General features: G+C 42.0%; 1 protein-coding gene across 1 annotated transcript; it reads left to right on the forward strand.

Moving 5' to 3' along the window:
- Positions 1-9,284: 9,284 nt before the first annotated feature.
- LOC102379221 (olfactory receptor 1052-like) lies at positions 9,285-10,244 on the forward strand. Its single transcript, XM_025213262.1, has one exon. It carries the CDS (start codon positions 9,285-9,287, stop codon positions 10,242-10,244), a length of 960 nt encoding a protein of 319 aa, XP_025069047.1.
- The last annotated feature ends 5,249 nt before the right edge of the window (positions 10,245-15,493 follow it).

The following is a 15,493-nucleotide window of genomic DNA, read 5'->3' on the forward strand; positions in this document are numbered from 1 at the left end:
TAGGCCTCAGTGACAGAGATGAGCCAGTGCCCTTTCCTTATGACAATCGCTCCTGTCCTACCTGTGACTGCCTCCCTGCACTGCCAATTTTATCTGTCCATAACTCCAGCCCTTTTCCTATCTGCTTTTCTACACAGAGCTTTTGTCTGCTTTTGTACCCTGTCCAGTCTCAAACATTTTGCCTACCATTTTGCCAGTGCTAACTTGATCCTGATGCAGGACCCCCTGTTATCCTAGCCCTGGTTTTCAAACCTGTACCCCCAGTTCTCAAGATTCATTCATCCTGGCCTGAATCCTCCTGCAAGGCCTCATAGGCTGATCTTTCTGAAACCCAGATCACAGACCACTACCATTACTGCCTTGCTCCCATCTCAGCCTTGATAATCCCTTCATTGCTGACTACAACTGCTTCCCAGCTGTGCCAGTATACTGCAGCAGTGAGTCACACAGCCCTGCTACAAGTTCAAGTTCAAGTTGGAGAGAAACCAGCTCCAGAACCAATATACATTTTCAAGCACTAACTTTCTAGCTACTTGATGAAAAACAGCTGTCACTGACTGCATGGCAGAACTAAAAGTCTCCACTGCCCCTCTGCTCTGGGTGGCTTCCACAAGATTACATGGCTGTCATATTGCAAGCAAAGAGCCATGAGATCTCTCTTCACTGCAGGCACTCTGCCACCCCAAGGGGGATAGATCATGATGAGCAAGGCAGTATAACAATGTCTGATACCCCCACCTACCAGCTGCCTTGCCCCAGTATGCCCAATATTGTCACACACATGCACACATATTGTCACACACACACACACACACACACACACACACACACACACACACACACACACACCCCTACATCAGTCCATGAATAGAGGGGTCAGGAACACATAGCATCTAGATTGGATACATCCAATAGAGCCAATGGATTCAGCCCACAAATCTGGAAGGCTTTTCTGGTGACCATGCCCATCCTAGGCATGGGCCACAAGGAGCTGTGTGTGGCCAGGCAGCTGGAAACTATGCCCATATTGTCACTACTCTCCCTGCTCCCACTTCCCCCAGCTACAGCATGGACACAGCTACACTTGCACCCCATCCACTGAGTGGTGAGGGAGCAGGGGGCCTGCAAGAAGCAGCAGCAGTGCCTGACCATCGCATGGGCACAGCTCCCTGCCTCCATCCTCTTAGCACTGTTGATAGATTGACAAAGCCAACCAGTATGTACTGGAGCAGTGCCAGGTTTTTCAAACTCACAGCTTGGAAAGCTGCTAGTCCTGCATTCATGAACTACTGTTGTGGCCTGAGCACTCTGCGCTTGTCCAGTGTGGGAACTGTGGACAGCCCTAGCAGCAACCTGCAGCACTACATCAAGCATGGCTCTCACTAGCCATCCTTCAGTTTGGGATAACTATTGAATCCCAGCCCAGAGAAGATGAACTGACCAGCTAAGCCTGGGTTAAGGCCAAGTTTTCTCAGTTCATCACAGATCAAGTTCTGTTTTCAATTACTCTCACACACGAACAGAGAGCATGTGGGAAAGAAACATCCACACACTGAATGGAGCCATTTCAGGGACAGCAGGGATATATCTGTGCACTAGTGGATATACACATGCACAAGCACACACCCATCCACCCACACATGTGCAGATGCACACACACAAACTAAACAGGACTTTTATTCTCTTCTTCTGGAACAACATGCAAAGAGCAAAAGAAATAAAATCTGGTGCATGCTCACATACTTATACATGAAAAGGTATCACATCAATCTCCCTGTACTTTTCTAGATATCCATAGGGCAATCTAAATCGACCTCTGTGTCTCAACTGTTGTTGAGCAAGCACTGGCAGCTTGTTATGCAACAACTCCTTATCCCCAAGGTAGATGGAAAATATCTTCTTCCAAATGAACTCTCAGTGTCAGTCAGAAGGCTATTGTTTTTTTTGTTTCTCGGTGAAGGGAGGGGCAATCTGAGAAGGTATTTATATTACATCTACAAGTGATATCCCCAACAACTGGAACAACCTTTTTCAGAGCCAAGACTAGCATGTATTTTTCTATTCTGTATTAGTGAGAGAGAAAGAAAAGAAAAGGAAGATTACAAGTGAGACAGGAGTGTTAGGAAAGCAGAAAAAAACCCACTGATGGCTCACTGGCTCGCTGAGGTATATTGTGATGCTCTTGTTCCTTTTCACAAATTTCCTCCCAATAGTTCTGTCAACATCAGAAGTTCACTCTTTTAACTTAGGTGGTGCAGAACTCTAGTAAGAGCAAGACATCCCATCTGTCTGTCTATCTGTCTATGCTAGAGACAAAAATTTAGTTCCCATATTTTTGTATGGTGAGTGGATTGTTATTTTATTCTTTACATTGGTAGGCAGGGGTCTATTTGTGAATGGTATGAGTATATGCATTTTTTTTAAAAAATAGATATTTATTATGTTCAAAGAAACTGTAGCTTAGTGTATTGAATAGACCTCAGGTAGAAAAATATGCACAATTCTGGTTAACAGCCTTCAAGAAAAAAAATCATGTCACGGATAAAAAAGAAGTGCAATTAGGATGAGAAGCTGACCAGTCTAAAAGAGTTTATTCTGTTTAGCCTAGGAAAAAGGGGTTAAAAAGGAAAGAAATTGGTATAAATTGGCCCACAATAAATGTAAACTGAGCATCTGAAGAGCACTTCTCGCCATTCCAGTTGTGAGGTTCTGGTACAGACTTCCAAGAAGTGTAAGAGGAACAAACACAGCCTGACACAACTGAAGGTTGAGCCTGACCACTTTCGGAAAGGGAATATATGATGTGATTGCACACCAGCCTGAGGCTGCCCTGATGGGTCAGGGGCCTTTCTAATCCTCTGTTCTTTGGGCCAGACCCTAAAAAGAGCTTAGGTTCTAAAATGGAGACACTGACAAAATGTAGGTGGCTAAATCCAATTTATAATCCTGAGATGCTATGCTGAGCTGTGACTTTATGTTGGAGGTGCCAAGCCCTATAGGACATGTCCCTGTTGTAGCTTAAGTTTGCCAAGTGGCCAGAAATGCCCTGCTGTGCTGGCCTTGAAAGCCCCAGCTTTGACAGTGACAAGCAGCTCTGCATGTCGCTCATGCCTGACCCCTACAAGTAGTCAGAGATTGTGTTCTTTGATTTAAGGCTTCTGAGGAATGAAAACTGGTGGTTTTTCTTCTAGTGCTGTCTAACACACACACACACACACACACACACACTCTCTCTCTCTCTCACTTTTTCTTCTCACAACAAGCCATGGTCATTAGCTCAGTTGTTAAGCATTTACCCAGGACTTGGGGTACCAGTATTCAATTCTCTCCTGTAATTTAAGAGCAAAAATTAACACCTCCTAAGAGAGTGTCCAAACCATCAAGGTCAGGAACCTGTAGCCTACTGTTCAGGGTGTTCAGTTTGTTGGTATCTCCTCAATCTTGGTCCTCATGGTGTCACTTTCAGGTCTGATCCTCCCCCGCCCCAAACTCCAAGGACATTTAACATAGGATTCAAAAGCACTCTTTGGGGAAGGGACTATAATCAAGGTTTTCCTCCTCCCAGTCTAGTCATTTTCCCTTTCCTATTCTCTGGCCTATAATCCTTGAAGTCTATTCTGCACAGCTTCACCAGAAGGTTTGGGAATGTTGCTCTTCGTTGAACATCACTGGAATTTGGTCCTTTTTTCTCCCCAAAGTCTCTGTTCTAGGGGAACTTGAAAGCATGGGTTTCAAAGATTTCCCATTGCCAATGCTATCATTAGTAAAGATATTCAGGGCTGGTTAAAGATGCCATTCGGGTTTTTTTGGAATTATTTTTAATTTGGGGCATTTTGCTCTTGCTTTCATTTTCTTTTAATTTCCTGGTATTTTAGATCAGATAAAAAGCTATATTCCAACCTTGAAAGATGACTGATATTTGAAAATCTCACTGTAGCTTTGTAGGCTTTTTATTTTCTTGTCTGTGTTAGAAAACATAGAAAGACATGGGCATTTTAAATGATGTATCTTTTATTATGTTTATTCATTGACAATTTGGCAATTTGAATGAAAAATATTTTTTCCATACAAAAATTCATGCTTCTCTGAGGTTCTCAGCATTTTCTCTTGCACTTGATGGTCGTTGAAACTATTGGCTGACATGGGCTTAAAGCAAGCCTTCCGTTCCCTAATAAATGAATAAATGCCCCAGCTGTACACAAAAACCAAGGTTTGAGTTTAGAATTTAAGATACAGTCATGCTATTTGTAATATGATCAATATGACTAGAAATAATTCCAAAGTACTGGTGATGAGTTGAAGAATGGTCATAACAAATTAAGATGCGATGATAAAGTATTTTGAATGAAAGGTAAAAGAAAGGGAAATGCATGGTTGATTTAATGAATAATTGTCTTGAGAATGCAATAAACACATTTGCAGGAGTTTAGATTGTAGCTGTGTTGGTCTAAGGACATAGGCAGACAAGGTTCTTTGGGTGAATTTGATATCTTTTATTAGATATCAAATTCACCCAAGGAACTTTGTCTGCCTATAATCACATCTGGGAATTTATCAGGCTGGCTTTTTTTTATAAATGACCAAAGCAAATCATGCTGGTGGAAATTGTTTTGGTCCTGATCCTTCACCAAATTGCATATAAATAGGTCCCTGCAATTGGCCTGCCTTTGGATGTTTACAGGAGCTCCCTGTGTAAATCCAGTTCAGTGATCTGGGCTTTCCAGTGCTGTTTTACTGTGAACTGTATTCACATGAAATGACATTTATTATTCAACCATCCCATTTCCTGAGTACATAAAGAATAAAATTGGGTAAGACTTAGGAAAAATGGAAGGAGAGAAAGTCAATAAAATTAATGGAGTTGGATATTTATTCTTTCTCTGCTTCTACATAAAGAAATACTTTTTTTATAATAAATTACATTAAGACTTAATGGAAGTCAGTAGGTACACAGATTTGATTCAGGGGCAAAAAAGGCAATGGGGTCAAACAGATATTAGGAGTAGGTTGGAAGACCCTGTATTGCTGCTGATCAAGGTCTTAGGTGTTTCTTGTTTTTGGATTCTAAATGCAAGAAAAAAGGAGAAGTTTTTGTTGTGGTTTTTATTTTGTTTGTTTTAAGAAAGTGCCAGCTCAACAATACCTGAAAGTCAGTATCCTTCAAAGCAGTGATGCTCAACCTTCAACCCATGGGCCAAATACAGCCTGCCACTATGACTGAAAAATTGGTGGTGGGGAAGGAGTTGCAGCATTAATTACTTTGTTTTCCAGAGACAAAATGTGATGCTACCATCATGCCCTTACTGCCAAATTTCTGAGTCTGTGGGCAGCCCTGTGAGCCAGAAGATATGACCCCTGCTCTAGATTGATCCAGTGCAGAGGGCCAGGCCAGCATTCAGGTTTTCTTCAGGGCTCAATCTAGCTCACAGGACTGACACAGTGCACTGGATCACATGCATAGACTGCCTCTCCTGGATTCGGCTTATGACTGACCCTACTTGTGGGATTTGACCTGTTAACTGTCCCCCCCAAATCATTAATTTGGCTTCCAGGGCCAGATAGTTGAGCACCACTATTATAAAGTGTCCTGAGGAGACCTTTTAAGAAGTCATAAAAACAAGAGCAACACCAGCATCTTGAAAAAATCTTAGCCTATAACTTTTTTCCAGAAGAAGAGGACAACTATAAATGTTAATGTCTGACCTGGTTAATATACAGGGAAAGAAAATAGTAAAAAACCAGTATATTCTTTAACTGCTTGTGTTGAAACTTTCATGCCTGTTTTATGCAGGGTTTTGGACCTCACTGTCTTATCCTGAGTTTCATGCCGAGATGATGTTGCTGGACTCATGTTAGTAGTATTGTTGTATAGCTTCTGTAACAGAATCATAGAAAATTAGGGCTCCAAGGGATCTCAGGAGGGAACCACCAGCCCCTCTCCCCACACAGCTCAGGGACTGCTCGGCCTGCTGACAGCTCACCCTTCCCTACCCACCGCCAGAGAGGCAGGTAAGGATCAGGCCTTTTGTGTACGCCACAGGGGTATATCCTTGTAAATCATGTGCCTCAGGCCCCTCACCATTTTTGTTGCCCTCTGCTAGACTCTCTCCAATTTGGCCACATCCTTTCTGTAGTGAGGTGCCCCAAACTGGACACAGTACTCCAGATGTGGCCTCACCAGTGCTGAATAGAGGGGAATAATCACTTCCCTTGGCCTACTGGCAACACAACTGTCAATGCAGCCCAGGATGCCATTAGCCTTCTTGGCAACAAGGGCACACTGTTGGCTCATATTCAGCTTATTGTCCACTGTAATACCCAGGCCTTTTCCTGCCGAGCTGCTGCCCAGCCAGTCAGTCCCCAGCCTACTGGCGCATAGGATTGTTTTGTCCTAACTGCAGGACTTTGCACTTGTTCTTGTTGAATCTCATGAGATTCATTTTGGCCCAATCCTCCAATTTGTCTAAGTCTTTCTGAATCCTAGCCCTACCTTCCAGTGTATCTACTACTCCCAACAGCTTGATGTCATCTGCAAACTTGCTAAGGGTGCACTCTATGCAGTCTTCCAGGTTGCTAATGAAGACATTGAATAAAACCAGCCTCAGGACCAACCCCTTGAGCACTCCACTTGATACTGGCTGGCAACAAGACATCGAGCCATTGATTACTGAAGGCAAAAGACTGAAGGCCATTGAAGACTGAGGCAAAAAAGGCATTGAGCACTTAAGCCTTTTCTGCATTCTTTGTGATAAGGTTGCCTTCCCCCATTCAGTAAGGGACCTACACTTTCCCTGGTCCTCTTCTTGCTACCAATATACTTATAAAAGCCCTTATTCTTACCCTTCATATCCTTTGCTGGCTGCAACTCCAGTGGGGTCTTTGATGCCAGCCTATGACAGATAAGAGCTATGGACATTCACTATGGCATATTTAGGAAGTCATTTAACTATGAACAATCATAATAATTAGGTGAGGTGATTTCTAATTCAGTTTCCTGACAATCCATACTGTTTCTCCACCTGAAAACCCTCACTCCTCCTGGGGGCTAGGTTATATGGGATTCAGTGTAAACAAATACATTTTATACATAGTGTCTCATGGAAAATTTTTGTTTGATGGCTCCCAATATGCAGAACATGTGAGCACTCCTTGAACAAGGTGTTGACACCTGATGAGTCACAGCAAAAGGCAATGAAAACAGTTCACTTAATTTTGTTCAGTACTTTGAAGCATAGAACTGGTTTAATGAAGTGGCATAGAGTTGTATACAAATTTTCTGATCCAATAATTTGATAGGGAAATATTTATTTGTTTGGTGCACAACCATTTCTCATGCAGATTATTGGGGTTTGGTAATTTCTTTCTCCAGTGAATCCATGCCTATGTCCCTATCCTCATACTGGGAAATGGATCTTCCAGGCTTCCTTTTGCTGGAAGACTTCTTCTGGCCCAGGAGGCACTGAAGGGCCTGAGTTTCTTGTTCGATGACTTTCCATTGAGTGGGTTTGCCCAGAAGCATTGAATAGAGGACATGTCCTCTAATTGATCTGAATCTGAGCCAGGGATCAGGGCTGTGCGAAATGTCACCATTCTATTTCAACTTCCATTTCAATGTTCCGATGGAACAGCGTTTCATTTCAAAATTTGTTTTCGATTTGAAACTGCTGTTCCATTTCATTTTGTTGAAATAGTTTAGCTGTTTCGACGCTGTTTCCATGTTTCGCCCATAGGCTATAATGGGGAAGCTTGAAACAGCTTATAACTTTGTCATTTCTGGCCTGATTTGGATGAAACATGCAGGAATGGTAGCTCCTTCACAGGGCATAAAGTCCAGTAAACTTCAAGGAGATAGGTACGGGGTTTTGGGGAAACTGCACTCAAGCTGCAGACATGCAAAACTCGTGACATGGTGACACTGTGTGTGTGTTAAGGCACATCAGGGTGAAAGCTGCAGGCATGCTTGCCCCTGCTGAGGCATGAAGCCTGCCAGCTATCAAGGACATAGGTGCAGGGATTCTGGGTTCTACTGCCCTGCTCCTCTGGCTGCTGGCAGGCAAAACTCGTGACATGGGTGCTTGTGCAACTGACTGTGTCTGTCTTAGGGCACAGGGGGGTGAAAACTGCAGGTCTCTTAGGCCCTGCTGCAGCCACGAAGCCTGCCAGCTGTCAAGGAGATAAGTGCAGGGGGAGTCTGGGTTCTGGGCCCTGCACCTCTAGCTGCTGACAGGCCACACTGGAACACACAGCTCAGTAACTGACACCAAGGCAGAAAGCAGGGCAGTTCAAATAACGCTGCCTTTTATGCAGTTTTTCCATTCCCCCGACGGAGCACTGAGATTGGAAAAGACCTCAGGGAAGGGTGACAGTCACTGGCCAGATACACAGTCAATAGTGAGAGCAGTTCTTCCTTCCCCCCCCCCCCCCCCGCCTCTCCCCTCTTCCACCTCCCTCTCTTTACTTTAGTTCCTGTTTCCCTGCAGGCAAGCCCAGCATGAACTTCAAAAACTCAAAATGTTTAAAAATTTTTGAAACGTTTCGACTTGCCTCATTTCATTTTGAGGCTGTGTGAAAGCTCTCTGTTTTGTTTCGAGTTCACTGTTTTGAGCTTGAAATGAGTCAAAACAGTGTCGAAATGAAACTTCCGGTGAAATTTCTCACAGCCCTACCTGGGATCCAGGGATCCTAGGGTCCTCAATTCTCAGTTGCTTATATCAGCGATTTCATATTTCCTGTCATAATGCAAAAATCCTGAAAGTAAGTAGTGTTGGGCCTGGTTCTTACTGAAACTAGGCTCTCAGCTTCACAGCATAAAGCCTAGAAGTCTGATAATAGATAATAGACCAGAACCAGAGCTAGGTCTATTACACATAGTGGTCTCTATGCTATACAGATGAGATGTAGAGCCTAAAGAAACTACGATAAATGTTCCAGGTCTTGGACATGAGAGCAACACGTTGATTTTGAAAAAAAAAAATCAGGGAGATATCTATATATCCATACATGTAAATAGGCATATACATATTTGAGGATATATAGATATATAGATTTAGATCTGTGTGTATGTGTGTCTATATAGATATAGACTTGGATTAAAACCAAATTTTTTAAAACTTAAGATTTCTGTTGAGCTGAAAACCTGCTTATCAGTCACTCTGAGTATTCAAATATTCCATGTAGCCATGAAACTATAACCTTATCCTGCTGTCTATCTGCAGTTCATCTTATTGAAATTCCATTGACTGTAATTATGATAATTGTTTTTTCTCACAGGCCACTACCTGGAAATGGAAAACCACACCACTGTGACTGAATTTATTCTTTTGGGACTTTCCAGTGACCCACAACTTCAATTTTTACTGTTCTTTGTATTTTGGGTAATATATCTAATCACCCTAGCAGCAAATGCAGTCATCATGTTGGTGATAAAAGCTGATTCTCACCTTCACACCCCCATGTATTTCTTCCTTTTTTACCTATCCCTTATTGATATCTGCTATTCCTCAGCCATTGTCCCTAAGATGCTGGTGAATTTTCTAGCAGCACATAAGACTATTTCTGTCAATGCTTGTTTTACCCAGATGTTCTTCATGCTTTTCTCAGGTTCTTGTGAGATATCCATGCTCTCAGCAATGGCTTATGATCGTTATACTGCCATATGTAAGCCGCTGCATTATGCAGGGACTATGAACAAAAGAGTGTGCAGGCAACTCGTGGGTGCTTCCTGGACAATGGGTGTTATGCATTCCTTGGTCAATACAGTTCCTGTGTCCAAATTGCACTTCTGTGGGCCCAATGAAATTGAGCATTTTAGCTGTGACCTTCCCCATCTACTTACACTGTCCTGCTCCAGGACATTCATCAACAAAATAGCTCTTCTTTTTTCTGCTGTTATCCTTGGTTTTGGAACTTTCCTCCTTACATTGATTTCCTACATACACATCATTTTCACCATCTTGAGGATACGCTCTGCAGAGGGTAGACGTAAAGCCTTCTCCACCTGCAGCTCCCACCTCATTGTGGTGGGTTTATTGTATGGAGCAGGTTTTTTTCAGTACATGAAACCCAGTTCAATTTCTTCAGTTACCCTAGATCAAGTTTTCTCCATCCAGTACAGCATCTTAACCCCCATGGTAAACCCCATCATTTATAGTCTTAAAAATGAAGAAGTGAAAACAGCCTTGGGCAGAATTTTCACAAAAAAAAAAAAATGTTTCTCAACTGATGTAAATAGAGTACAACTGTAAATAGTATTTTTCAATATTTTTATTTTAAAATAAATATTATTGAAAATAATGAGGTATGGGAAACAGACTTTGGGAATCTTCTGAGTACATGTGCCTGATTGAGGCTAGACTACATATGCAATGACTTTTATTCTAAAAATATCCTGGATTGTACCTGCCACTGAATGTAGAAAATATCACATTAAGAGAACCAATACGTGTGTGTGTGTGTGTGTGTGTGTGTGTGTGTGTGTGTGTGAGAGAGAGAGATTTTAGAATAACATAAGTTACTTGAAAGACCTCATGTTGAATAATGCATACAATTCTGGCGACCAAACCTAAAAAAAAAAGATGAATTAAAAATGCAACAGATGCAAACAAGGCCAATCACGATGTCCAATGGGATAGTCTAAAAGAATTTCCCTTGTCTACCCTAGGGTACAAAGGATATGTTAGGGAAAAGGAGGCTTTCTGCAAGTATATCGGGGAGGGAGTAAAAAGAAGAGAGTTGAAAGAGCTGCTTAAATGAATGGATAGGGTAAGAATGTAAAACAAAATGTCATATGAGTTTACCATAAATTTGTATAGGCTGAGCATTACACAGGGAATATAGAACAAGCGTGTTCAAAATACACTGGGCTGGATTCGATGATCCCAGGGTTCATTTCAGCCCTATGACCTCTGGGGCAGATCCACAAAAGAACTATTGTGCCTCAATTGGAATTAGGGTGAAAAGTCAGTTCCTACATCCAAACATGTAATTATAAAAGCCCCTGTTAACTGCTACCTAACTCCTGATGTGCCTAAAACCCTACAGGCATTTTCATGTTTTAAGTTTTCCCAAGTACCCTGTGTTCAACCTTTATGGTATGTCAAGATAGGCTATGTGCAATTTTGCACCTCAGTTATGCCCAAACCCAGTCAGGATTCAGAAACTGTGTTCTTATGCCTCAGAATCCTGAGAAGCCTAATCTACTAGGTTTTCTTGGAGCACATTTAACACACACAGACAGGACCAGTTTCTTACAAAAGCCAGTGGTGTCCAGAAATTAATTTTAAAACATAGCTGCAGGGGGCATTGGTGCTGCCTTCCTTTTAATCAGTATCCCAGTGTTTAGCACACTTGCCCAAGATATGGGACACCAATATTAAATTCCCTTCTCTGCCTGAAGGGGCTCAAACTCACACCCCAAAGGAGACCACTTAAACCGCTAAAGATATGAGCTTAGTGTAACATTCTGTTCTTTTCTGAATGACTAGATTTGCTTGTCCACATGATTATCTAAGTCCCAAAATTGCCACTTATACAAGATTTTGACATTCTACGTCTAGGTACATAGGTAGCCATCCATGTGCGTAAGGATACATGCCACAGAAATAGTGACCACCTGTGCACAAGTGTTCTTTCGGGGACTTAGAAGACAAGATTTGTTTGATACCATGAAGTTTGCAGTCCCTCTTCCTAAAAAGTCTCTGTTGTATGGGAACTTGAAAGTGTGGATTTAAGAAATTTGCCAAATAGGCATGGATAAATAAATATATAAATATCTGCTAGTCAGGGCTGGTTAAAGAAAGCCATTTAGTTTTCTTGGAAGGGTTTTTAATTTTTGAGATTATTTTTGTTTGATCCTTCTACTGTGTTATATTTTGTTTTATTTTGTTTTAATTATCCATAACTTTAGATTGGATGCAAAACTGCATTAAAACCTTGAAAAAAGGTCTTATTTTTGACAAGTGAAAACTTCATAACTACCTAAATCTCACTATATTTTTGTGCGTCTGTTATTATGTTCTACATTACAACATATAGAAAATGAATTTTAAACTATGGGTTTCTGTTTGTTTGTTTTTTGTTTGTTTGTTTGTTTTTTACTTAGTTCTCTACTGGCTTGCTAAATTGCCCAACCTCAGGCAAACCTTTACATGGTTTTATTTAAAATACATTAATAATGGCTGTACAGTATGATGAGATGGGCCTTTAAAATGAATGCAAAGGCAAGCATGCTATGATGAAGATGTATATAAAAAGCTAAGATATAATGACAGGTGCTGTCAGAAAATAGGGGAAAAAATGACAAATTAATAAGGATCCGTGTTGGTATATTTGGTGCTTTGTCTTTAAGGATGGGAAGAAACAGTTGGAAAAATACTGGTTTATTTCATGTATGTGGTAAAAGAAAAAAATCAGAGGAAAATTCAGAGTAGGGGTTGAAACAGAATTGCTCCCAATCCTGCAACAGAATTTATACAAATAGGTGCCTGCAATTTGACAGGTCAACAAATGTGTACAAGGGCTGTCTGAGCAGATCCAGGTCAGTGATCTGGGTTTGTAAATGAGGTCCCATTTGTTCTTTTCAGCATCCAAGTTACTTGATTTCATATAGAACATGGTCTGCTAAGGTTACCAGAAAAACAAGGGAGTGACAGCCAATAATAATAAGGTCACTTGAGATTGATTCAATAGAGGAGGAAGAACCAACAAGGAAATTTGGAATTAAGGTCAATATGAAATTACCAAATTATACCCATTTAACACCAGCACTCAGAATAAACAGGTGCCACAATTTGTTCTGAAAAAAAACCGTGTGTGGGAAAATGGATATTTTATGCTTTCTTGCTTTTCTCTGGGCCAGTAAGCATCCACAGATCTCTTTCCTTCTTGAAGAACTGTCCAACCAATGCATCTATCTATAAGCCTTGACTTGAAGAAAGTGCCATCAGATTAAGTTTCCATGGCCCAGGTTCACTGAGATTCTAGGGTGCCCAGTTCTTGACCATCGTCAGAATCTGACTTGCATGTTCTTGCTATAAAGACACGATCCTGAAAGCCCTGATGGGTCTGGCTCTAAACGAACCTTGGCTCTCAGTTGCAAAGCAGAACGTCTAGATGCCTAGGGAACACCAGCCAGAGCCACATCTGTTAGAGCTTCTATGTTCCTTGCCACGGGGCAGGGTCTCAGATCCTGGAAAACTTAGATGAAGCACCATGGCTCTTTGGCACTCAGGCAGCATATTGGGAATTAGAAAATTTGGGTGTAAAATATTCTAATTTGCACCAAAAGAAAAATTCTAAATGTGAAATTTCTATGAGCTGGAAACCTACTTCTCAGTCAGTTTGACTATTCAAACCCATCAATTGCTTTTGTAATTATCATGTAGTCCATCTGTATTTCTATACTTATTTCACCTGCAGCTCCCACCTCATTGTGGTTTCTTTATTTTATGCAACAGCTCTTTTTCAGTACATGAAGCCCCGCTCCATTTTGTCAGTGATACTAGATCAAGTCCTTTCCATCCAGTACAGCATCTTAACCCCCATGTTAAACCCCACCATCTATAGTCTGAAAAATGAAGACTTGAAAAGAGCCATGGGCAGAATTTTCCAAAAAAAAATCCAGTTTTCAACTGATTTAAAAATACAACTGCATATAAAAAGTATCAATATTTTAAATTTGAAATAAATACTATTGAAAATAGAGTCGTATAGGCAAAAGACTATTTGGATCTTCTGAGTACATATACCTGGATGATGCTAGAAGACATATGGCAATGACTTTTATTCTAAAAATGTTCTGGTTTGTACCTGCCACAATGTAAAAAATATCACATTAAGATAACAGATGCAAGTGTTTTAGCTAGACTTTAAAACACTGTTTAGATCAAGTCAAGGTATCTCAGTTAACCCTACATTTATCTTGATTTATCTTAATTTACTTTCCCGTGTTTGGGCATCTGTCTCCTCAGTATCTGCTCTTCCTCTCACTGGCCTTTTTGCTTAGGCTGACTTCATCAAACCTTAGTTTACTGAGTGTCAATCCTTGACTTGTCCTTTCTGACTTTGGGCCCCCACATAGATCGAGGATAGTGAGCACTTGGCTTCCTATCTCTGTCTCTTTTTGGGCTCTATCTCTGCCCTGCACTGGACACAATCTCCACCCTGCTCTGGGTACTGACTACACCCTGCTCTAGGGAATGCTGGGTTCACTCCCTCTGCTCTATTCATAAGCCAAATCATCAGTTACAGAACAAACAGAATGGCAGGGTTGGATCTTAACTCAGGGACAGGCAACGTTTTTTGGCTGCAGTGCCGAAAACACCACAATACCTACCTTGGAAGGTGCTGGAGTGCCGGCATGCCAGAAAAACAAAATGGGGGAAGGAGAGGGTGCGGGAGCATGGCAGGACATACTGCATATTAGTATATTTAATAATCATAAATGTTGCCTTTGTTGTGGTGTACTTTTTTGTTAAACATGTTGCAGTGAGAGAGAGAGAGGAAAAAAAAGAGAAATAAGAGAAAGAGGAGAGAGAGAAAGAGGGAAAGAGAAGAGAGAGAGAGAGAGAGAGAGAGAGAGAGAGAGAGAGAAAGGAAAGCAGAGAACCAGACGTATACACATGCACACAGAGAACCACACACGCACATGTAAACACACATGTACACACACACACACACAGAACCACATGTGCAGAAACACAGAAAACCAGAACAGACACATGCACACACACATTCAGAACCAGACACATGTGTGCACACACAGACACACAAAACCAGATGCATGGGTGCACAGAGCAATTGCCTTGTGGCACTGCAGACTTTGCCTCTGCTTACTGGCTTGGCTGCTCTGGGTTAACATAACAGTGGTCATAGGCAAGAGCTCATTAGCCATCCTGTTCCTTCACATGAACCACAGCCTTCAGCCTCCCATGCTCAAACCTTTCCTGTGCCATCTTGGCCATACTGAGAACTGGTTCTAAGCCCCATGACACTTAAATGCCATCCAAGCAAACACAGGGCTGCCACAGGACCCCCAACAGCCCTGCCATGATGCAAGGCAACAAAGCTCCTCCTCCAATAGAGGAAGCAACTGTGGAACACCACCCTTACCAAAGAACTCACAGCTGTGCACTTGGGAGTCACAGTCCTTGACCTCACATGTTCTTGGGCAGTTCACCTTGGGGGAAACAAAGCCACTATGTGACTCTAGCCATGAAACCACTCACACAATGGGACAGCGTGCTGCATTCTCACTTGACTCCAGGACTGCTCCCACCCCTTCCTCTGGGAGTCAGGGAGGCCATCAGAGAAAGGTTAGGCCACTTTTGGGCCACTTGTATGGAGCACACTGCCCCTCCCTTTTCCCTTCCTTTTGTCCAGATTACACCTCACCCCAAGTCTGTTTAACAAGATGCAGGCTAAGATGGTCATCTGGGGCACAACCACTCACTTGTGTCCAGGCACATCCCAGTGCCCTCCAGGATGCTTTGAGGCA

This window comes from Alligator sinensis, unplaced genomic scaffold (assembly GCF_000455745.1).
Source record: "Alligator sinensis unplaced genomic scaffold, ASM45574v1 scaffold174_1, whole genome shotgun sequence".
Taxonomy (NCBI): Eukaryota; Metazoa; Chordata; order Crocodylia; family Alligatoridae; genus Alligator; species Alligator sinensis.